At 43.6% G+C, this 23,874-nt stretch overlaps 1 protein-coding gene across 4 annotated transcripts in view; it reads left to right on the top strand.

Moving 5' to 3' along the window:
• Positions 1-23,874, top strand: part of Camkmt (calmodulin-lysine N-methyltransferase) — a 378,918-nt gene that overhangs the window by 321,575 nt on the left and 33,469 nt on the right. For 3 of the 4 annotated variants that reach the window (XM_050146077.1, XM_050146076.1, XM_050146078.1), the window contains exon 7: positions 4,557-4,623. The exons of the other annotated variant lie outside the window; for it this stretch is intronic. In XM_050146077.1, the coding sequence (XP_050002034.1) occupies positions 4,557-4,623 (67 nt within the window). The remainder of the gene's footprint in view (positions 1-4,556; positions 4,624-23,874) is intronic. 4 annotated transcript variants of the gene reach the window in all.

Here is a 23,874-nt window from a genome sequence, read left to right as displayed (position 1 = left end):
AATATAGAATCCCTGGCTTGTGTAATGAATGAGTAGAGAGCATCGTGGGTGTGGTGCAGCCTGTGCTGGGGCTGGCAGAGAACTTGCAAATCCCAGGCCATCGTCCTGTGATGCCAGCCTTCCATCTTCTGTGAGGCACACGTGAGCCCTATGAGCCTCACTGTGCAGTGGTCAGATGGCGTCTCCCTTCCCTTCCCCAGGCTGCCAGCTGGGGCCTCCAGCACGGGAGGCAATCACTCCAGCCTTAAGCCACAGCCTAGCCTTTCAAATGGTGAGTAAGACAGTACGTTCCCACCCACTAGGGACACAACTTTTGCCATGTTGAGAACATGGTGCCACATAGAAAGGGTGCAGGGCAAAAGTTGGTTGATGCCTCCACTTCTTTCAGATCTAAGGTAAATAGTCCCATAATTAACTCTTGAGTTTCCGGAGGAGAGACTCAGTGTGAAGCTTCAGTTTAGGGGCAACCACTAGCCTTTTTATTCCACCAAACATTTTAGGTTGGATTATTCAAAAAATGATAAACTTGGCATGAGTTACGCACCCACTATGTCTTGAATCTGTCCTGTGGGAGACCCCATAAGCCTATAAAATAGACTTACTAAAATTTATCTATAAAATAGATATATTTTCTATCTATGTATCATTTATATAGATATAGTTTATATAGATATATATCTATATATACCATTTATATAGAGATATATTTTATACCTCTAGATCTAATTTATGATATCTATTAAATAGATAGCACTGTTCCTATTTAGTTTTGGAGTTCAGAGACATTGGGCCCATGGTCACACAGCAGTAAGTTTCAAAACCAGCATAAGAAGCCAGCTTCATTCTTATTGCATGGCCTGTTGCCAGGCCTCTAAATGACTCTGGTTCACCACAGGTGAGAATACTTGGGTGAGTGTTGTCGTGAAGAATACTTGGGTGAGTGTTGTCTTGTATTTCCTCAGCATCTGATGATGAAAAAAAAAAAAGCCTGTCATGCATAAATGTAACAAGTGGCAAGGTGTCATTGCTAGCAGACTTGGTGGCTTCTGGGTGTCGACTCTCAATTTGTTGGAGTAAGGAACAGATTTTAGAGTGGTTCAGAGCCAGGTGGTGGTGGCGCACACCTTTAATCCCAGCACTCGGAAGACAGAGGCAGGCAGATCTTTGAGTTTGATCAGCCTGGTCTATGGAGCAAGTTCTAGGACAGCTAGGGCTACACAGAATAACCCTGTCTCAAAAAACAAAACAGAACAAAAAAGAGTAGTATGTAGCCTTAAAGCAGAAAAAAAATGCTGCTTTTTGAACATTTAAAAAAGTCATTTAGATCAAAATGAATGGAATTTATGTCGGGCTGGAGAGAGGGCGGAGAGGCTGAGAGCACTGGCTGTTCTTCCAGAGGACGAGCAGTTCCCAGCACCCATGTGGCAGCTCACAACTGCCTGTAACTTCAGTTCCAGTGAATCTGGCACCTTCTCACTGACAATGTGTATACCCATGCACATAAAAATAAAATCTTAAAAAGAAAGAAAAATAGTTTAAAAATAGGATTTATGTTATAATCTTAGTGTTCTTCCCTCCCTTTTAATTCCCCAATGAAATCAACGACAATATAAATCAAAAGACAAAGCCTCATGAATCACAGTGTTATTTTTTAAATATTTTTTGGTTCAAAGAACAATACTGGGCTGCAGAGATGTCTCAATAGTTAGGGGTGTCTACTGCTTTTCCAGAGGACTCCAGATTGGTTCCTAGTTCCAGGGGTGATTCAACACCTCTGGTCTCTGCAGGACACACACACACACACACACACACACACACACACACACATATCCACATGCCCACACACAGACACACATGATACATAATTTAAAATAAAATCTTTTTCTACAGAACAATATTGGGGCTGGACACATAGCTCATGGGTGATCTTCAGAGGACCTGGGATCAATTCCTGGCACCCACATGATGGCTCCCCACTGTCTGTAACTCCCATCTCAGGAGATCTGATGCCCTCTTTTGGTCTCCAAAGACATTAGGCACACACATGGTACACATACATACATGTAGGCAAAACACCCATACACATAAAATAAATAATTTAAAAATAATAAGCTGATTCCCAATGTATATACAATTGATACATACAATTACCGGTTACACAGTGGCACTCGTATTTTATATACCTATAATATATGCAATTGACTTAAACGGCCTTTGTTGGTATTGTATATGAGTATATATTTTAAGAATAAAAATAAACAGATAATTGAAATGAAACATCCCTCCTGGCGTTTCCGGAGCATTCTAGAAGGACACTAGACGCAGAAATCTGGCTCCTGTTGAGCCACAAGCAGTTGACTTGACAAGGGGACTGAGACAGCTCCCCCATCCCATCTCATCCAGAAACCACAGGAAGGCTTCCCTGGCAGCCAGCCCCTCCCACTGAGACCTTCTGGAAAGTGGATGCAGATCACAGAGCACGATTGGGTCTGTTGTGTTGAACATTATCCTGGTCATATTGACTCAGTTTGATTGGATTTCCTTTATTACCCCGAGGTGACACGGGGAGTTGATAAAATCTATTATTGGACACAGTGCCATCCAGAAAGACCATCAAAATCTGACCTATGGGGGGTGGGGAGGGAGAATATCAGAGTTTATCTCTTCAGGTAATGTTTTAACACAGCGCTGCCGTCTTTTCTCTTGTGATTCTCTTGATATATTTTTAAAAGCCCTTCTAAACCTCAAAATATATTTTCTGCCCTGTTCTAAAAATAAAGCAGCCTAAATACCACTGTGAAATTCTCCTTTAAGAAAAATAACTTCTTGGAACTGAAATAACCACGCTCGCCCCAGCCTGACCACCCAGGGTCACGGGTTTCTCAATTGTATAAAGTATATAGTGTTAAGATGTTTACTAAAAATTATTAATAGGTTTTCCGGGTTATATAATTTAGCTTCCCTGAGACTATTTTATAAAAAAGTATTACCTCTACTAACAAAATAATATGTTTTGCTTGATAGATTAGTCATGCACTCATGGGACGCTACAGGTGTGCCGGCACAGAATGGCAGGCAGTTGGGTGCCATGGAAACGCAGAATAGGGTGTGGCTAGGGGAGGGGACTTAATAAAAAACAGTTGTCAGTTGACTCTACTAATTTTGTGCTCCTCAGAAGGAAGATGTCAGGCGTCCCTTCCTGCAAGCTATTCCGTCTAGAACGCTCCTGAAATAGACAGAAACTGTAGGCCGATGTGTCATTTTAGTTCATCAAAACAAGTAGGCAAATTAGTCTCCTTTATTTTTTTAATGAATGTAATTTAACGGTATTTAATTTGCATACAGGAAAGTTCACCCAGGGGAAAAAAAAGTCTGCATTATGGCACTTTTGTAAACCTCCACAAAGCCCGTCACTAGGGGACCTAATTGATTTTTCCTCCCTATCACACGGTACCTGCTTATTCACTCGGAGAAGAATGGGTGTACCTGGTGGTTCCAGCAGAGCTTTGGGCTTAAGAATCCTGCGGTTCTGTTCTGGCAGGGAGATCTTGGCCAGTGTTTGCTTTGAACATTCAGGAAATCTGTTTTTCCGAGCAATAGGGGAACATCGCTGTCTGCCTGGTGTCCTCCCCATGGGCCCAATTTCGTTCAGCTTGCAGCCTTCACTAGAATTCTTTGAGTTCTTGTTTATTTAAACTTGCCTTCCTCCAGAAGAGGGATTGCGAGGTGTCTTAGAGGAAATGTGTCAAATACATGAGAAGGTGGGGGTATTCAGAAGTTAGGAAACCAGGGGAAGCCAGGGACAGAGGTCAGTACAGAAAATAAGTCTGCAGGAGTGCCTGGGTGTTAGTCTATTCAGAAGGCTTTGCCAGTCCAGAGCAAAGAGAGAAACAGCGGCGCTCATAAACACCCATGCTGCCCTTTGTAGATCTGAAGTCCAGATGTGAGTTTTCCCAAGGGTCTTTGGATGTCATGCAGAGTTTCTCTAATATAAACGTGGCTGTTCAGCATGAGTCTTCTTCGCCAGCACTTGGCCAGAGGCCAAAGTTTCAAGGGACCCCTCACTAGGATGGCTTTCTTCACCGGTGCTGCATCTTCTCCCAAAGATGCTCCAAGTTTTTCTCCACCTCTCTTTTCCTCCTTCCAACACTGCCCCTGCTGCTCTTCTCCCTCCCCTACAGGTGGTTAGGAGATTGGAACCACTTCAATTCGGAAAGCCATTGCTCTCCTCACTGACCGAAGGACATCTGTCTTTGGCTGCCTGATTGCCCTGGGGAAGTGGCGTAGCAGCTCATGTTCCCCAGCTGTGCCCTCTAGCTTATACCCTCTGGGTCCTGCCGTGATGTTACCTAGATGCTCCTTCCATGGGCAGTAAAGTTGCAAGCTGGAGTACAAAAAGATCTTGCCAGCGGTAAGTTGGCATTTCACGCAACAGCATCGACCGCTCCCTTCTTTTTTCTGCGTTGATCCCATTGTGGTAAGAAGCCAGTGTGTTTCAGGTTCTTTCTCAGTCAGCTGATAGCCACTGCAAAAGTTTCCTTAACTGTGCCCTGTAGATGTGGACAGCATCATCACAAGCAATCGGAAGACGGGCGTGTTTAAGGCTCAGAAAGTGTCAAGCCGGTAAGATATCCTTCCGCCTCCTGTCTGATTTGAAACATCGCAGCTGAAATGGCCTTCTTGATGCTATGGATTCATACAGTAATAACAGATAATGTTAGCTGAGCACTTACTGTGTGTCAGGCACCGTTCTGAGCACTGCATGTGTGTCCTGTGACACTCCCCTCAGGCAGGCAGACACTCCATTCAGTAGCTGAGAACACCAAAACTCCATATAGTATAGAACACTCAAATAATGTATTATTCGCTGAGTTAGGGTCACTTCGTGGCTCGGGAATAATTCATCTTATTTTTTATGTGCATTAGTGTTTTACCTGAACTTAGGTCTGTGTAGAGTGTCAGATCCCCTGGAACTGGAGTTTCAAACAGGTGTAAGCTGCCTTGTGGGTTCTGGGAACTGAACCTGGGTCCTCTGGAAGAGCAGCCAGTGCTCCTAACCACTGAGCCATCTCCGGCCCACTTTCTGGCTAAGATTATGCAGAGTGAGGTTGAGAAAAGCCCAGCTTGAGGCCTTCTTCAGTGCTTCCAGTGACCCTCTGCTTAGACAGTCTTGCACCCCTAGGGGATTCTGGCAGTTCCTGGGAACTTTTGTTTTAAATAATTATTTTTGTCATGACTTGGGGTCAGAGTGGACAATGTTGCTACTGGTTTCTGCTGGTCCTGATGTTTCATGGTGGAGATCACTCATTGTCAGCTTTCAAAATACGAAAGCATCTGGCCCAGGCCATCAATAGTGCGGCACCTAAGACACCTTGATCTATTGATGGTTTTACCAGTCCAGGGGTCCTGTTCCTTTTAATTCTGTCCATTCTTCTCCAGGCAGAACCACTGCATGTTGTGTGATGCCCACCCTGTGGCCAGCTGACCTAGAAAGAGAATGCCACCATTAGTATTCACGAAATGGCTGTATCTGTCTCCCTTTGTGTATTTAACTACAGATCTCGTTACAGGAACAGTTCCATTTGGAATTATTTCATCTTTCACTATTACTTTGGCATCCCTTAGTGTTTTAGGTTTTCTCTATATCGAGGACACTTGCCTACCCTGACTGTGTAGTCTGAGAAAAACAGTTGAATGAACAGACACAATGGATAAAAACCAAAGTGCTGCTGGGCACGATGGCATATGTCTGTGATCTGAGCACTCGGGAGGGAGACTCAGCCAAGCCCTGCCTCTATGGTTCCATCTCCTTCTGGAAAAGACTTCATTTTGGGACATGCTTCTCAACCTGGTCTTTTAGTTATCAATCAAAAGTGCATTTTCTATGTTGTTCTCATTTACATTTATTTAATGCTTAAGGTCATTTGTGACCATTTGAGTGTATTTCAGCATATGGAATCAGGGAATAATAGATTTCAGCTTCACGCTGTGCAGTGAGATTGTGTTTTTACAAGACATAATGTTGTTTACTGAGTGTTAATAATCACTAATTAATAAACATATTTAGACTTCTAAAATGTTGCATTTTAAAGAATGAAATGTCAAGTGTTTAACTTGGGACGTGCAATAGAATTTTCTGTTGTCTCTTCATAAAATTATTAAGTTATGTAAAATGTTGCTGTTTGGCACAGGGCAGCTCCCGAATGCTTAGTGCCTGGCCCCTAGTCAAATGTGTCTCCTCTCAAGAATGCTATTTCTAAATGTATTCTTCTGATACATGGCAGGACATAAAGACGTAGAGATTGCGTTTCAATAGTCATACAGGATTCCCTAATGAGAAGCTTGTTTTCTCTTTGTTTTTTTTTGGGGGGGAGGGTTTGTTTTATTTTCCTTTTCTGCTTTTATCACAGACTAATTGTGGTTAGTTTCCCCTTCTGTAAAAACTCAGAGCGTTTTTTTAAATTTATTTTTAAAGAAACCTATCTTTTCTCATTTTACATGCCAAATACATTTCCCACTCCCTCCCCTCCTCCTGCTCCTTCCACCTTCCTCCCTCCCCCTCACTACCCCCATTCCATCCCCATCCTCTCCTCAAAGAGGGTAAGGCTTCCCATGGGGAGTCAACAAAGTCTAGCACATTGCTTTGAGGCAGGACCAAGGCCTTCCCTCTCTATATCTAAGCTGAACAAGGTGTTTTTCCAGAGGGCAGGGGTTCCAAAAAGCCAGAATAAACTGTAGGGATAAATCCTGGTCTCACTGCCAGTGGCCCTACAGTCTGCCCCAGCCATACAACTGTCATCCACATTCAGGGGGCCTAGTTCAGTCCTATGCTGGTTCCCTCACTATCGGACCAGAGTTGGAAGGCTCCCATTAGCTCAGGTAAGCTGTTTCAGTGGGTGTCCCCATCATGGTCTTGACCTCTTTGCTCGTATTTTCATTCTTTCCTCTCTACCACTGGACTCTGGGAGCTCAGCCCAATGCTCTGCTGTGGTTCTCTGCCTCTGCTTGCATCAATTGCTGGATGGAGGGTCTATGATAATATTTAAGATAGTCATCAATCTGACTACAGGGCAAGGCCAGTTCAGGCACTCTCTCCTCTATTGCTTAGGGTCTTAGCTGGGGTCATCTTCATGGATTCCTGGGAGTTTCTCTAGTGACAGATTTCTTTAGCCCCATAATGGCTCCCTCAATCAGAATGTCTCTTTCCTTGTTCTCCGTCTCACTCCGAGCATTTTTATCTGAAGTCTTCTAAAGTAAAGATACTTTAGAAGCAGGGTGGGGCTGGGAGATGGCTCAGTTAGTTGGTCAACAGCTTGTCGTCCAACCTTTAGGACCTGAGTTCAAATCCCCAGCACCCATGTTAAAACAACTATGGCATGTGCCTGTAATCCTAGCACTGGGGAAGTGAAGACAGGAATGTCCTTGGGTCTTGATGGCTAGCCAGTCTAGCCAATCAGGTGAGCTCCAGGTTCAGTAAGAGATTCTAGCTCATAAAATAAGGTAGATAAGTGATTGAGGAAGACACCCAACATTGACCTGTAGCCTTTAGGTGCGTACGCTCATACACATCCACAAACACACACCCACACACATACACTCATACACACACTCCAACACACCCAATATAGAAGCACTCATACACTCCCCAACACAACACATTCTAACACACCCCCAATACACATACATTCATACTTATACCCTCAACACACACAAACACTCTTACACACCCCCAATACACACACACTTATACATCCCCCCAACACACACACACAGTCATATACACACCCCAACACACACACACTCATACACACCCCAAGATATACATACTTATACACCCCCAGCACACACACACTCATACACACCCCAAGACATACATACTTATACACCCCCAGCACACACACACTCATACACACTCCCCCAACACACATACACTCATATACACACACAGCTAATACACACTCATACAAACGCACCCAACACACACACACACACACCTCATACACACCCCCAACACACATAATTCATAAACACATCCCAACACACACACACACACGGTGGGGGGAGGTTTAGGGAGGTCAGGTGAATGACTCAATAAATGTGATCTTATAGTAAGGAGCTCTTGACCGGTCACTTGCTGGTAGCACAGCCATGAGCATTCCTCTCTCTGCCCACTGCTTCCCCACCCAGAACCAGTACAATGCGGTGGCGGTATTAGTTCCATGAGAGAAGAAATTAAAGGGAGCCATTCACAAAAGAGCTCAGATACAGTTCAGTATTCTTTTCTAGCGCCTCAATGCATATGCAGAATTTCTCCTCCAAATTGGAGGTGTGGAATAACAGTAGCGACAGATAGCTAAGAGGTATTTACTGTAGCTGCAAAGCTCACACGTGAGCCAAATATTTCTGCTATTAAAGAGCACTTCAAAGCTTGATGTGAAGTTTGTAACAGCTGAATGTCTCTTGTGACTTCATTTGCACAGAAGATGTAAAAGCAGAAAGGGAAGTCGTGAGCTGAGAGCTGTGAGCCTACGGAGCTTTTCGAAAGGAATGAGATGCTGCCCAGACTGGAGCCCCATGCTTCCATTCCCCCACTCAGTGTCCTTAGCAAAAGCTGTAGTTTGTGTAAGTGTCCCTCAGCAGCACGTCTGATAAAGACTTGGGCCCCAGTCTGGGGTGTGACTTGAAGGCTGTTGGAACCTTCAAGAGGTGTTGCCAAGAAACACAGTCTTTGGAGCTATGCTCTTAGAGGGGATATTAGGATTCTGATCTGCCCTACCCCTCTCACTTCCTGATGAGTTCCTCCCTCTGCCCCTCACTCCAGCACCTATAGAACGAACGCCTCACCGTAGCTTCAAAAAGCAGTGGACAGCTGACCATGGACTGAAGCAGACCAAACTATCAACCTTCCTTCCCCTTTATAGTAGTCTCAGAGAGATGGCCAGCACAGTGACTGTCAGTCATCCTCCTGCCTCTGACCTCCTCCTGCCTCTGACACAGGGCAGACCGGGGCCATATGGATTCTGAGGCCCCTCTTTAGGGGGATGAATTCATTATATCTTACTCTAGCGCAGTGGTTCTCAACCTTCCTAATGCTGCAGCCCTTTAGTACAGTTTCTCATGTTGTGCTGACCCCAACCAGAAAATTATTTTGTTACATCTTCATAGCAGTAATTTTGCAACTGTTATGAATTGTAACATAGCCTGGCGGTGGTGGTGCACGCCTTTGATCCCAGCACTTGGGAGGCAGAGGCAGGTGGATCTCTCTGAAATCAAGACCAGCCTGCAGAACACAGAGAAACCCTGTCTCAAAAAAAAAAAAAAGAAGCAAAATAAAAATGAGTTGTAATGTAAATATCTGATATGCAGGATATCTGATAAGCGACCCTTGTGAAAAAAACGTCATTTCATTCCCGCAAAGGGGTCACGACCCACAGGTTGAGAACCACTGCTTAAGCGACTCATAATGATCATGTAAACACATTATTGGTGTCTACTGGCAGGGACCTTTTGCAAATGAGGGCTGGGACAGGTGTTTCGTCTAAGCTCATAGTGAATCCGGCCTGCTGTCATGAGCACCTCCTTCCTTGCCTACTGGAACTTTTGTTTGTTTTTGAAACAGGGTCTCACTATGTAGTCCTCGCTATCCTGGAACTCACACTGTAGACCAGGCTGGGCTTGAACTCATAGAGATCCGCCTGCCTCTACCTCCCAAGTGCTGGAATCAAAGGTGTGCACCACCATGCCCATCACCCCCCCCCCTTTTTTTAAGAACACTGTTATATCTGGCGATGGTGGTGCATACCTTTAATCCCAGCACTCGGGAGGCAGAGGCAGGCGGATCTCTGAGTGTGAAGTCAGCCTGGTCTATAGAGTGAGTTTCAGGACAGCCAGGGCTCCATCGCGAGACCCTGTCTGGGAGGGGGTGGGAGTGGGGAACCATCTCGCTTCCTCTGATACATTTCAATCCAGCCACACTGTGTTCAGTATGAAAGGCATGCTTGCGAAGGTGAGAACCGTTAATGCTGGCCATCAGGGATCCACACACACGAAACATTCTGTCCGTCTCATCTCCAGGATCTCACACCCATCTGATGGCTCTCCTGTTCATCCATCCACGTAGTCGTTCATTCATTTATCCAGTGAGTGCAAGGCGTGCCTTTAGGGATCTAAATACGGAGCAGTCGGGAGTAGTGTGTGAACAAAGGAACTGCCATCTAAGTATAGTGGGGAATTTATGAAAGAGCACGGCTATTTACAGCAGCTCAATTGTTGGGTTTATCTGGAGCTGTCTTCAAAACCGTGACTCGAACAAAGAACCACTTGGAGCTTTTGACGTCTGTGTGCTTCTGGGTCTTCCAGAACCGGTGAATAGAGCCATTCTCTGGTCAGCATCAGATAACAGCTATGCTTTCAAAATGCTAACCTAGCCCTGCCATGGTGGTAAGAGTAAATTTCACTTAAGGAAAGCAGCCATTTGTGTTTGTTTGGAAGTTGTCACTGAATTTAAGCAGTGGCTTTTGTTATTCTTCATGAAACCACATGTACTTGTAAACTCTCCAACTTGTTTTTAGGACTTTTGGAAGTTCTTTTTCTGTTTGTTTATTTTTGTAACCTGTGCGGGGGGGGGGGGTCACCAGGGCCAGTCAGTGGTCCCATTGCTGTTACTGTCCAAGATGCATGGCCACCTTTTAGTCTGTTTCCGTTAGAGGTTAAAGTAGGATCCGGTTGTTAGCTTTTCCAAGCCTCTGTACTTGACTCTCCTCATCCCCCACACTCTTCCCCAGCCTCTGCCTTCTCCTTCACTCACTGACCCCACCTGGGTTTGCATTCTGTCAGAAGACCTAAGATGTTGTACATAGACAGAGAAAAGGGTTTATCCTCGGTTTACCTTGAGACAGATGGCAATGGCGGGAAGCATATGGCGCCACATGCTGCTCACCTCGTGGTCAGGAAGAAGAAGAAAAAGAGGGAGATCTAGGATTCCACATTCTGCTTCAAAGGTGTGCCCCAGTGAACTAAGGCTTCCCGCTGGACCCACTTCCTACAGGCCCCACCATCTTTACCATGGTGGGGACCAAACCTTAGCACACAGACTTGAGAGGACACCACCTAGGCCGTAGCATCTTATCATTCTTAGCTGGCTTTGTTGTTCCAATCTCAGGTCTTTGTCAATCTCATCCCCTACTTGTCCTTCAAAATCTCGTTTCCTTAGTGGCTCAATTCCTTCTTCTTCATCCCACTCATTCCTTCTTTTAGCTGCTGTTGGTCTCAAACTCGTACCTCAGTAGACTGGAGCCCAGACTGTTAGCGCTGGTGTGTTGGCTAGCTAGTTCCATGCTTATCCGTCTGTTCCTTTGCTGACAGGGATTTTGATCACTTTCTGCTTTCCAAATGATGGTCTAAGTGCTAGCGACACAGTGGGGGAACAGAACTCAGGAAGCCCGTGCCTTCTTGGAGTTGACATTCTAGGGAGGGAGGCAGCTGATTTTTCTTGAAGACAAGGACTCTCCTTAGTGTGGTTTCTTTTTTCATTCCATGAAGCAATTAGTGTCTGTGGCCCCCAGAGTGTGCGAGCATTTGGAGTTTGTATTTGAAAGATGTGGATCCGAACAGTTTTTAGCGGAAGAAAAGTCAAGCTCCAGAGAGCCAGACAGCAGCTTGTGCATCAGATAGCGACTTCCATTTCAGGATGGCTTCTCAGGCGGGCGTCCTCCGTGTCTGTAGACAAACTGACAGTGTGAGTAGGCATTTATCTGCTCTCTGTCAGGTTGAAGAGGAAGGTTAGGAGAAGGTAACTGAGATAAGGCAGCTGAGGGCTCTTTAGGAAATTTTCTGATAAAATATACCTGTTAGGGAGTTTGGCTAAAACTAGGGCGACAGAATCTTGAGAGGTGCAGAGAATTCTAGAAACGCTGTGCTCCTGTCCCTTCCTTTGCGGCCTGGCATACGAGAAAAGGAAATTACTGTGTGCAGTTGCTTCTGCTCAATTGGCGCGTTGATCGGTTTGCCGAGTTTGCAAAAGAGCCCTGGTCCTTCCTCTTCAGTTTTACCTCGGCAAAAGCATCCCCCAAGAATGTTAGCCAGTGTATTTTAATGCAGTACTTTTTTTTTTTAATGAAAAGGAGCCAGGCTTTAACATTTGGGGACAGTGTTTTTTAGGGGCACTCCTAAGCTGCAGAAAATTCTTCCGAGATAACATTGCAGTGATTCTTTGAGCTTTCTGCGCACTGCTCTTTCACTAAGGTCAAAGTCTCGTACCAAGAACTCTTGCGTTCCCTGAGGAAGTGTCTTCTGGTTTGAAGAGACAACTTTTCTTCATTTCCAAAATTCAGTATTATAGAAATAATATGTCAAGCCTTGTGACCGTAGTTCAATTGGTAAAGTATTTGGCTAATAAGCATGGGGGGGGGGCTGAATTTGATACCTGAAACCCATGTGGAAAGGGCTGGGCATGAAGGTGTGCTCTTATAATCCCAGCACAGGGGAAGCAGAGGCAGGAAGGTCTCTGGGGCTCACCAGCCAACCAGCCCTAATCACATCTGTGTGCTCCATGTGAGTGACTTTGTCTCACGACACAAGGCAAAGAGCACTTGAGGAATGACAACCAGATTGTCCCGTGGCTTCCTCATGCACACACACCTTCCTAGTCACACGGGATAAACACATGTCAATGAAAATGTCTTCATTTTTCAAAGGAGTTCACTTTAAAAGGAAAGAAACCAGGACTGGAGAGATGGCTCATTGGTTAAGAGCACTGACTGCTCTTCCAGAGGACCTGGGTTCAATTCCCAGCACCTACATGGCAGCTCATAACTGTTTGTAATTCCAGTTCCATGGGATCCTACAATCATGGCAAAACACCAGTGCACATAAAATAAAAATAAATAAATTAAAAGGAAAGAACCTACCTTCAAGACACTTGAAAATGACTTTATTAGTCATGTTGTGAAACATGAACCTAAATCTCGTCATTAACAATGGACATCAGTGCAGGAGTTTTGCTCCTTACAAATGATGCTGGAGTGGGGCCCAGCTGCATCCCCCACGTGTGTATCTGTGGGACACAGCTGCATTCACCACGTGTGTATCTGTGGGACACAGCTGCATTCACCACGTGTGTATCTGTGGGGCCCAGCTGCATCCACCACGTGTGTATCTGTGGGGCACAGCTGCATCCCCCACGTGTGTATCTGGGGGGCCCAGCTGCATCCCCCACGTGTGTATCTGTGGGCCCAGCTGCATCCCCCACGTGTGTATCTGTGGGGCCCAGCTGCATCCCCCACATGTGTATCTATGGGGCCCAGCTGCATCCCCCACGTGCGTATCTGTGGGACACAGCTGCATCCCCCACGTGTGCATCTGTGGGGCACAGCTGCATCCCCCACGTGTGTATCTGTGGGCCCAGCTGCATCCCCCACGTGTGTATCTGTGGGCCCAGCTGCATCCCCCACGTGTGTATCTGTGGGGCCCAGCTGCATCCCCCACATGTGTATCTATGGGGCCCAGCTGCATCCCCCACGTGCGTATCTGTGGGACACAGCTGCATCCCCCACGTGTGCATCTGTGAGCCACATTTTCAGGAGTGAACTCTGCCTGACTTACTGTAATCCAGTCGTATATTTCCTTATCTAGTAAGGCCAGTCCCTTGATTTTATTCTTTCTTTTCAGAATTTTCAGAAATTTTGTTGGCAATTTTATGCTATTGGCATTTTTGTTGTGATTGGAAAAATTTATAAATCAATTCCCTAAGCCTTGGCATTTTATAAAACTCTGAGTCTTCCTGTTCAAGAATGAGGTGCTTTCTTCTAAGATGTTTTACTGGCATGTTCATTTTGCATGCTCATTTTATTTCTGGAAACTTTTGTTGGGTTTTTAAATAGAATCTCTGCTTCATTGTATGGTATTGTATTTTCTTTCCTTCTTTCCTTTCTCCCTCCCTCCCTTCCTTTCTTTCTTCTTTCTTTTTTATTTATTCATTCAAGACAGAGCCTCATATAGTCCTTGAATTCACTACATAGCCAGCGATGCCCTTGAACTTCCGACGTTTTGCCTCCATCTCCCAGGTGCTGGGAGGCTAAGTGTTTGTCACTACACCCAGCTTATGCAGTGCTTTGTTTCACTCAGCACTGTATTTCCTAACTAGTTATACTCATTTGCATATATAGACATAGGAGTAATACGGTTCCGTGTGGTGTCTGCTCGGTCCCATTGAGGAGTTCTTGTTACTTCTAACCGGTTCTCAGCACCTCTTTTGTCCTCTTCCAGATAGACACAGGCATCATCTTCTAGTAATGGACCCGTTCAGTTTTCTGGCTCTTTTTCTCTTGTATAATTTAATTTGGTGAAGACACACTCCGTGATGACCACTGAGTGTAATGGAAAGTCTCCAACAGTTCACCACTGAGTATGCTCCAACCTTTGAATTGGGGTATTATTTATCCACTGCGTTTCCACAGTTGTAGTCAGAACACCCTTCACTCTATCATTTTGTAGTTAATAGTGTGAGTTACAGTGTCAGGAAATAACAAAATTCCTATAGCAATAAAACCATGTCAATGAACGTTATAAATATGAAAAAAATCAAAACATCAAATTGCAATCATTTGCTCTAGCAAATGGCAATGCTTGTAATTTCCAATTCATTACTTGGAGTATTTTGTTGTGACTTGCTTACTAGCTGTCATATTCATGAAACCGTAGATGTTTGAGATAGAAAATATAACTAACTCATTAATACCTTCTATCCCACTATCTGGCTTCTTTAGTTACTGTAGAATATACTGGTCACCAACACTGGGATTTGAAAGGTAGAAAAATCGAGGCGGTCTCTCTTTTGTACTGAAATGAGGTTTTTTTTTTTATTCAGTTAAATTCCAGACAAACACAGCTGGGATGGGGTCTTAAATCAGTCTAGAGATACTAAAACATTGAGCTGGAACAAGATCCCAAACTTTGGAACCAGGGTCATCCATAGCAGTTCCTGGGCTCCACACCCTGAGTGACAGACAGCCCTGCTGCTGCTCTGGAAACTCTCCTGGGAACTGCGGAGCCTTCGAAGGTTCTCTCTGAGCTTGTTACATTCTGCAGGGCTCCGCTGCTTTGAAGGCTTTCCTTCAGTAAAGCTAGGTCCAGGCAAGGGAAGTGGCTCATTCCGAAACTGTTGACCTTCTGAACACCAGGACGTGGATGTGGTCTCCAGAACTCACAGAAACACTCATAATCCCAACACTTTAGAGGCAGAGACAGGCGGATCTCTGGGGCTCACTGGCTAGCCAGCCTAGGCTACCTCGTTCCAGGCTAGTGAAAGACCCTGTCTCAAAAACCAAATCAAACCAACCAACCAACCAGACAAACAACCCTGAAGTTGTCCTCTGGCTTCTACACACATGTGCGTGTGCTACTCAAACAATCACATAGACGCATACATGCGTGTACACCGTCTTCTGGATTCTCCTGAAAGCCATAGATGTCAGATACTTTATGACTATATCTTTAGAATTGAGACCTGATTTCCAGGCAGCTCTCTGTTGTCTGTGATTTTGATTTTGTCTCCTTAGATAGTAGAGATCTCACCAAGACCTAATTTACTTTCCTTTCCCCTTTCCCCAAGCCTCATTCCTTGTCTACAAATAAAAGTTAATGTCATGTCATGAGAAAAAAATAACAAGCTGGTTAAGTTATCGCTCGAGGAATTTGTTTACATGACACCTGCTTTAATATTCTATGATATTGCTTCTTCTCTTTGGCTAAGAGAATTGTTTCCCAATAAAGTCTGGAAGCTGGGTGGTGCCTTTGGATGGCAGAGTGAGTAGTGTATGTGTGGTCCTGGGTTTGATCCCTAGAACTTAAAAGTCAGCTCTGTCTTTTGCTCCACTTTTACTTCCATGAGGTGATATGTTCTTTAAGTTTTTCCTTTGGAAATAAAGATGAAATTTGGAACTAAAGCCAAGACTTATAGCTAAAGAGCATTCTAAATCTAAAGTTGTAGAGCTAGAGACCTTCTGGGATAGTGCTTTCCAAAGTGGTCCATGACCCATGCTCTTGGAATTTCTTCAGGGCATTTATTTTTTAAAGTGCAGGGTCCCAGGCCTCATATAAACTTCTCTGAACAATTCCATAGAGTCCAGACTCATGAATCTGACATCTCAACAAGGTGGTCAGTTGATGCTCATGTATCTAGAGCACAGGTCATACTTGGACAAGCCCATTTTTATCCCCAATTATTGCTCAGATTAGTAAACTGAAAACACAAAGGTAACTCTGTGGCTGTCCTCTGCTTGTCCCTAAGATGTTTGGCTTGAGGCTCATGCTCCCCACAGTGAACACAGGAAAACACCTAAGTTGGTATAATTTAATAAAAATTACACATCACAGGTATAAAAGGACATCAGATAACCCAGCAGTAGTTCCCAAACAGAGGTAGACCAGATGTACCCTGTTTATGAGATAGTTTTGTTTTGTTGTTATAGTGACTAAAGGTTATATTATTAGTACTGGGGGAATGGGGATGACAAAATCCCTTGTTACAAATGACAGTCTACAAGAGCGAATTACTGTCTCCTGCCTCATTGTCTCAACTGCTAATACTATTGTGGTAAAGAAATACTAATGGAATATACTAGGAGAGAAAATGGAAATCCAGAAATATTGCTTACCTTTCTTTTATAGCATTGGCTTGCTCTGTGTGTGCGTGTGTGTGTGTGTGTGTGTGTGTGTGTGTGCATGTGTGTGTGTGTGTGTGTGTGTAAAGAGGAGGAGGGAGGGAGAGTGCTATGGGTTTCACAAACATTCTTTAAATATTGGTATATGTCTTAGTTATTGTTCTATTGTTGTGAAGAGACATCATGAGCAAGGCAACCTTTATAAAAGAAAGCATTTACTTGGGCAATTTCTTACAGTTTTAGAGGGTTGGTCCGTAGTCATCATGGCTGGAAGCAGACAGGTTTGGCATTGGAGTAGTAGTTGAGAACTTCTGATCTGTAGGCAGCAAGCAGAGCGAGAGAGGTCTTGGGGGCCATTCTCATTCAAACTACTACAATATGGAAGCAATTTTGATAAAGAATAACATTTTCAGAATGACTTGTTTCTTCAATTCAATGCAAAGAAATACAACTGAGTGCCTTCCATCATCCCTTTGGCCTCCTATGGGATATGAAGATGAGTAAGGCTAAGTTTCTATCTTTGTAAAGCTTGAGATACTTGGACCTATAACAGACCAGCTCTCAAGATGGAAGTCTGAGGGAGTATAAAGAGATCAAATTGTGGTGGGGGGAGGGGTGCTTTATGGAGGAGGCAGCCACTGAGCTGTGCTTTCGCAGGTAAAAGGCAAGGGAAGAAAAGCAGTTGAAACCTGAATAAAAAGGTATAAAATCAAGAAGAAAATAATTAAAGAGGTAGGAATAGAAAATAAAAAGTGTGGTGAATTAGAAAAGCTAACGACAAAACCAGACAAATCAGCTGAAAATTCATTATATGGGGCTAGAAGATGACCCGGCAGTTAAGAGTGCTTGATGCTCTTGCAGAAGAGCCAGGTTTCATTCCCTACACCCACAGGGCAGCTCACAACCAGTTTCAGGGAATCCAGTGCCCTCTTCTGGCTTCCCCATGCACCGGGTATGCACATGGTACACAGACATACATGCAGGCAGTCATACACAGGAGTAAAATGTCGTTATGCAGCCAGAAGAAATGACTACATATAATCCAAGCATTTGGGTGGATAAGGTATCATAAGTTCAAGGTCAATTTTGGCTACAAAGTGAGTTGGAGTCCAGCCTGTGTTATGTTATCAGGACTTTTTCTCGAAAGTCAAAACAACAACAGGATGGAAGGAACGAAGGAAGGAAGAGAAGACAATAGAGGACTGGGGAGATGGCCAAAAAATAAGAGAAGCCACTAGAAAAAGGGTGGGTACAAAGCACATGGTGGGAGGTGACAGACTTCAGGCAGTTGTGCTGGTCTGGGTGGTGGTCACAGGGTGTTTGCCTCATCCGAATGAACAAAGACATACCTCTACTTCCTGTGTGTGTCTGTTTTATTTCTGAATAAAAAGTCTCCCCTTTTTGTCTTTGTTTTAGAGGATATTGCAGTGATTCCAGGGGGAGAGAAAGGGGCAATCCAGGCCTGAACAAGCAAATCTGGGACCTTTCCAGAGAGAGACATGGCTGTGTGTGGATAGTAAGGAGAGCGAGAACAGTTCCCCTGTGGTGGTAAAACTCGTGTGTGATGAGAGCTAGAGGTTAGGGACAGAAGTTCAAACCACAGGAAAATGTCACACTGGGAGATCTGGAAATTGAAATCAAGAGGTAGGAGCTCGCCTGAGAGTTGAAATGTTAAAAGAGATGGCCAAGGCAGAGTCTTGGGGAATGTCTATTCTGGAGTGGTTAGGGGTCTAGTAAGGGGGTTCTGAAAGGGGGTGGAGAGCAGGAAGCATGGGTCCAGGTGTAAGTGTTGTTCCATTCAAGGAGAACAAAGCTAGGAAGGGGTTCTTTGGAGAGGGTTTTCTACGGGCCTGTAGGTGCAGAAGGGGAGTCAGTCACAAAGCAGCCTCTATGGTTATTGTGAGTAAGGTGACATCACAAGCAGTGAAACAGTGGGGGTCTGTCTCCCCAAAAATGATGGCGATGAAAGGAAAGGCAGAGATTGTGTGAAGAAGGAAGCTGGGTCGAGGGAAGAGGCTAAGAGTATGTGTGGCCAGTCAGTTCAGCCAAGGAATGGGTGAATATACGTAAGAGATAGGGGACATTCATTGGGGCAATGACCTCACTTAGAGCTTCTCCAAGCATGTTCCCCAGGACATCTGCATCCCCAGGAAACATGTCATAGATGCAGTTATAGGTCCTACCCAAAGAAACACAATTAGAAAGTCTGGGTATGAAATCTGACAAACTATTTTAGTGAATATTCTCATACCTGGTCCATTGGGAAACTGCTGGTGTAGAAGGAAGGAGAGGGATTAGTGTCCAGGCCACGGGACAGTAGGGAAGGAGAGGCAGAAGAAGAAGAGGGGAAAGATGGATTCAGCTATCAGGCGTTCAGCGAGCCTGTCTGCTGAAGATAACACCTGGAACACCCTGAGAGGTCCAGGCATGGCTGCCCTCATAGCTTCTCAACCCTTGGAATGTCTAATGGGTGCTCCCTCCTTCTTTCTCCCTGTCCAAGTCCTAACTGCAAGTTCTCCCCTCTGGTTACTGCCCCTTACACACCCAAGTACTCGGGGTTGTCACAGTTCAGATCCTCTAGCCATCTGCAGCCAGCTTCTTTCAAATGTCTTATCTACCAAACAGACCCTGTGTTCTGTGGGGTTGCTACAATTTCGTTGTTCTAAAACAGTTCCTCATTTTGCTGCTGTTCTCGGCAATCAGAGAGCCGCTACCAAGGTTCTGGGACAGCTTACGTGTTCTAGATTCAGATCATGTTGTTTTCCCTGAGTGTCTAAAAGATGTTACTATAGACACTTTACTGCATGGCAGTTTAAAGTCCATAAAGAAGGGAAGGGGAATGGAGGGGCAAGTGGCAAATAGGGCACTGGCTTAGAACAGTAACAGCAACTCAGCAGTTTAGGTGAACATACAAATGACTTGAACAGGTCCTCTGTGCGGGTGAGCTGTGGCCACACAGACACAGGGAGGTGAGATAGATGAAACTGTAGGAAGGGTCTGCAGAGTCCTCTGAAGACAAGTATCGATCATGCCCATGAAGAAAATGCTGCTCCCTTTGTCGCTGCTGGGAGGGAGCTCAGAGGATGCTGCATTGGCAGACACTACCAAGAACTGTGTGAGATGCTCTCCCAGAGGACCTGAGTTCAGTTCCCAGCACCTCACATCAGGCAGCTCACAAACATCTGTGACTCTAGTTCCTAGGGATCTGATGCCTCTGGTCTCCACAGGCACCTACACTCGTGTGCACATGCCCACACGCACATCATTATAGAGACGTTTTTACATGTTTTTAGGAAAAGAATTGTGCTAGAGCACTGCTTTTGCAAATACAAATACAAGGAACTGCTTTTTTGCAATTTAAGACAAGGTCTTGTGTGTAGCCCAGACTAGCCTCAGCTCACACTGTAGCCCAGATTTGCAGTTGTCCTCTTGGTTCTGCCTCCCTAGTAAGGGGATTAAATGCACAGCCCACCACACCCCACAAGAACCGCCTTGTTTATAACATCAAAAATATCAGGCCATAACTCGCTCACTACAAAGGCAAACAAAAACAACAACAAAGATATATTAATCATGGAAGCAAGAAAAGGGATGCTTTGCCTGCCTGCAGGCAACATTCTCCCATGGCCATACTAATGCAAATCAGAATGAGCCCAGTCCGCAGGAAGTTTCTTGCAAGCAAGCAAGCAAGCGAGCAAGCAAGCAAACAAGCAAGCCTTTCTGTAGAATTCTTTCACTGTGAGTTTTAAATTCCAAGGCAGTACTCTTTCTAGAAGTTGACTACATTTTGTGTTTTAGCCTTAAACTCAAACAGAATAAAAGGGACGATGCATTAGTGCAAGAGGAAGGGAAGAAAATTAATGTTTTTGAGCATTTGCAATGGTAAGTTTTTCATAAGTGATGCTTTTGTGTGTGCTAATCATCTGTTGTCTCATCATGTGCTTTTTGCTAAGAGTTTGGGTTCTTTTGCTTCGAGACTATGGGGTTGGACTCAGAGCCTCCTCGTAAACGTTCGGCAAGTTCTCTACCAGTCAGCTATTTCCCCATTCCTCCTTCAAAGCTCAGTCCTACGGCATTGAAACCACTGTGTCAGTTTTACAGATGAAGGCAGTGACCTCAGAGCATCCTCGGCCTCTCTGGTGTGTAGGAGGATGCTGGTACTTACACTCAGAGCGCTCTAACTACGAACCCCGCACACTCTGCTCTTATCCTGGTGAGACCAACCAGGCTTCCACAGCTTTGGCTTTCGCGGATTTTCTAACGCAGCACGGGAAGTTCTGTAAAGGTGAATTTTCAAATGTGTCCAGCTGTAAAACTGTAGCAAAATTCAAACGGATGAAAGATTTTGACATTGTGGCGCAGGAAAATAGAGACAACAAAATTTTAGTTTCAAGAGAATCACTGGAAGGGTGTGGCCATAACTCAGAGGCTTGGTCCAAGCCGTCTGTACAAATGCATATTGACTTTAGACCAGAAAACCAGTGGTCAAGCACCTGGCTATCCCTTAGATGAACCCCCGTAACCACCTTTGTCAATTTCTTCTTTCCTCTCTACTCCTCATTTGAACCCCATTGTGTGTGTGACTTACGTATCCTTCATCCTTTGATGGACCCCCGGATTTGTTGCTAGCATGAGACAGATAAAGTTTCTCACAGGGTTTTGTGTACAAGCTTGGATAGGAGCTCTCTCCGGAGTATATACCTATCAGAGAAACAAATAAACCATATAGAGGCATCTTTGACTTCTTTATTTTTTATTTTACTTTTTTATTGGTTTTATTGAACTATGTATTTTTCTCCGCCACCCTCTCTTCCTCCTCCCTCCTCTTCTGCCCTCTCCCATGATCCCCACACTCCCAATTTACTGTAGATTAGACTATTTGACTTCTTAAGAAATGTGCCAAGCTGTTTTCCAAAGTGAGGACTGGTTTGAGTTTTCACAGGCAGTGCTGGAGGGTTCACATTCCCTCGGAATCCTGTCCGCAACCATCCTAAGAGTCTAACGGAATTCATTGGGGTCTTTGAATTTCCCTAATGGCTAGAAATACTAAATAGATTTTCATGCCTTTATCTTTGTTGAAGTGTATGTCTAAGGGCTTTGCTGGTGTTTTTTTTTTTTAAATCAGGTTGCTTGTTTTTATTATTGACAAATTTATTATTGACAAATTCTGAGAGTCCTTAGTGTGTTCTGGATATAAACTCTTTATCAGACGTGATTCAAAAACATTTTCTCTCAGCCTGTGGCTTCTCTTTTTATTTTCCTTATGCTGTGTTTGAAAGAGCAGAAGTTTTTAATTTTAATTTTTATCTAATTTACCAATTTGTTCGTTGATGGGTCATGTATCTTGTGTGTATTTAAGGAATCCTTGTTTAATGCAAGGTTACAAAGATTTTTCTCCTATATTTTTATTGGCAGGTTTTATAATGATAGGTTTTACATTTGGATTTATGATCTATTTTGAGTTAATTTCTGCATGTGGTGTGAGATATAGATTTAAATTATTTTTTTGAAAATATGAATAACCAATTGTCAAAACACATTTTATTCTTTTCCCATTTGAATTGCCTCCATTTATTTAGGTCTTATTTAATTTCTCTCATCTTTTGTCAGAATTACTTCTCTTTTATATGTTTAAGCTATTATGAAATTTTATGCTATTATAAATGGTATAGAGTTGGAAATTCCAATTTCCAGTTATTTGCTGCTTGTATAAAGAAATACAATTGATTCTTGTATTGATCTTCTATCCCACAAGCCTGCTACCCCCATACCAGACGCTTTGTTGACTCTCCCACAGCATATTCTATATAGATTATTGTACTATCTCCTAAGAAGTACATTTTGACTACTTCCTTCTGGAAGCCTTTTCATTTCTTGTCTTACGGGAATGGGTATCCTTCAGAGCACTAGGGGAAGCTGAGAGGAAGGTCCCTTTCTTGCTCCGGTCACCAGTAAGTGTGATGTTGGCTTCAGATGGCCTATGGGTCATGCTTTTCAGGTTGAGAAAAGTATTTCTTTCTTTATGCATGGAGCTATCTTGCTGGCCTGTGAGGAAATCATTTCTTCTATTTGAGTTTTTTTTTTTATTGAGAAGTGGATGTTAGACTACATCAAATACACCCTTCAGGATGTTCTTGTGTTTTTACTTTTCAGTTCGTTAGCACTGTGTATTGTATTTATCAATTTTTTAAATATCCAAACAACTTTCTTACATCCCTAGATAAACCCCACCATGTCAGTATACATAGAGGAACGTGTACACAGAAATGGGTCCTGCCCTTTTCTCCAGAATCTGGAACAATGCCACTCCCATCATCCATCAGTAACATGCGTTTCCTGGTCTTGCTTTTCTGACAAGTCTGACTGGAGGGTTATCAGTTTTATTGATCTCAAAGAACCTGTTTGGTTTCATTGATTTTTTTTTCTCCCATTATTTTTGTGTTTCTGTTTTATTCATTTCTCTTTTAATCTTTATTCATTCCTTTCTTTGATTATATTGAGTTTAATTTACTCTTTTTTTAAAAAAACTTATTTAGCTAGAAACTAAGTTCACTAATTTGAGAATATTTTTTTCTAATGTAGGTATTTTATTGCTATTCTAAGTACTTTGTGGCATCCCGTAAATTTTTATCTGCAGTGTTTTCAGTTTTATTCCATTCAAAATGCTTTTCAATTTCTGCTTTGATTTCTTATTTGGGTTCTAGGATATTTATAAATATAACATTTACTTTCTTAGTATTTTTATAGCATATTAATTTCTAATTTCTTATTGGTTGCCACTTTAATTCCACTGTGAGCAAGAATCATATTTTTTGTGCCCTTGATTCTGCTAAACTTACCAAAATTTATATCGTGATTCAGAATAGATATATTTGAAAAGAATATGAACTCTATACTAATGGTGTATTCTATAAATATCAATTAAGCTATCTGATTGATAGCGTTTAAAGCTATCTGCTTATTCCTTTGTCAATTTTCCATCCACTCCCCAATTAAAGAGAGGGATGTTAGAATCTCTGACTGTAGCTGGGTTTTGTCTGTTTTCTTCAGCGCTATCCAATGGGGCTTCTTGTTACTCGGAGCATAAACTTGAGAGGCCCCTGCTAGCCTCCTTAACCTCAGTGTGATGAAACAGTAGTAATATTTTCACTGCGAAATCTGATCTCTGAGGTTAAACTCCTTTCCTGCCTTCTGACTCGCGTTCACGTGTCTT

The sequence above is a fragment of the Alexandromys fortis genome, unplaced genomic scaffold (genome assembly GCF_014885135.2).
Source record: "Alexandromys fortis isolate MF-2015 unplaced genomic scaffold, M_Fortis_MF-2015_v1.1 scaffold_42, whole genome shotgun sequence".
NCBI classification, from domain to species: domain Eukaryota; kingdom Metazoa; phylum Chordata; class Mammalia; order Rodentia; family Cricetidae; genus Alexandromys; species Alexandromys fortis.
This window is presented reverse-complemented; position numbering and strand designations above follow the sequence as displayed.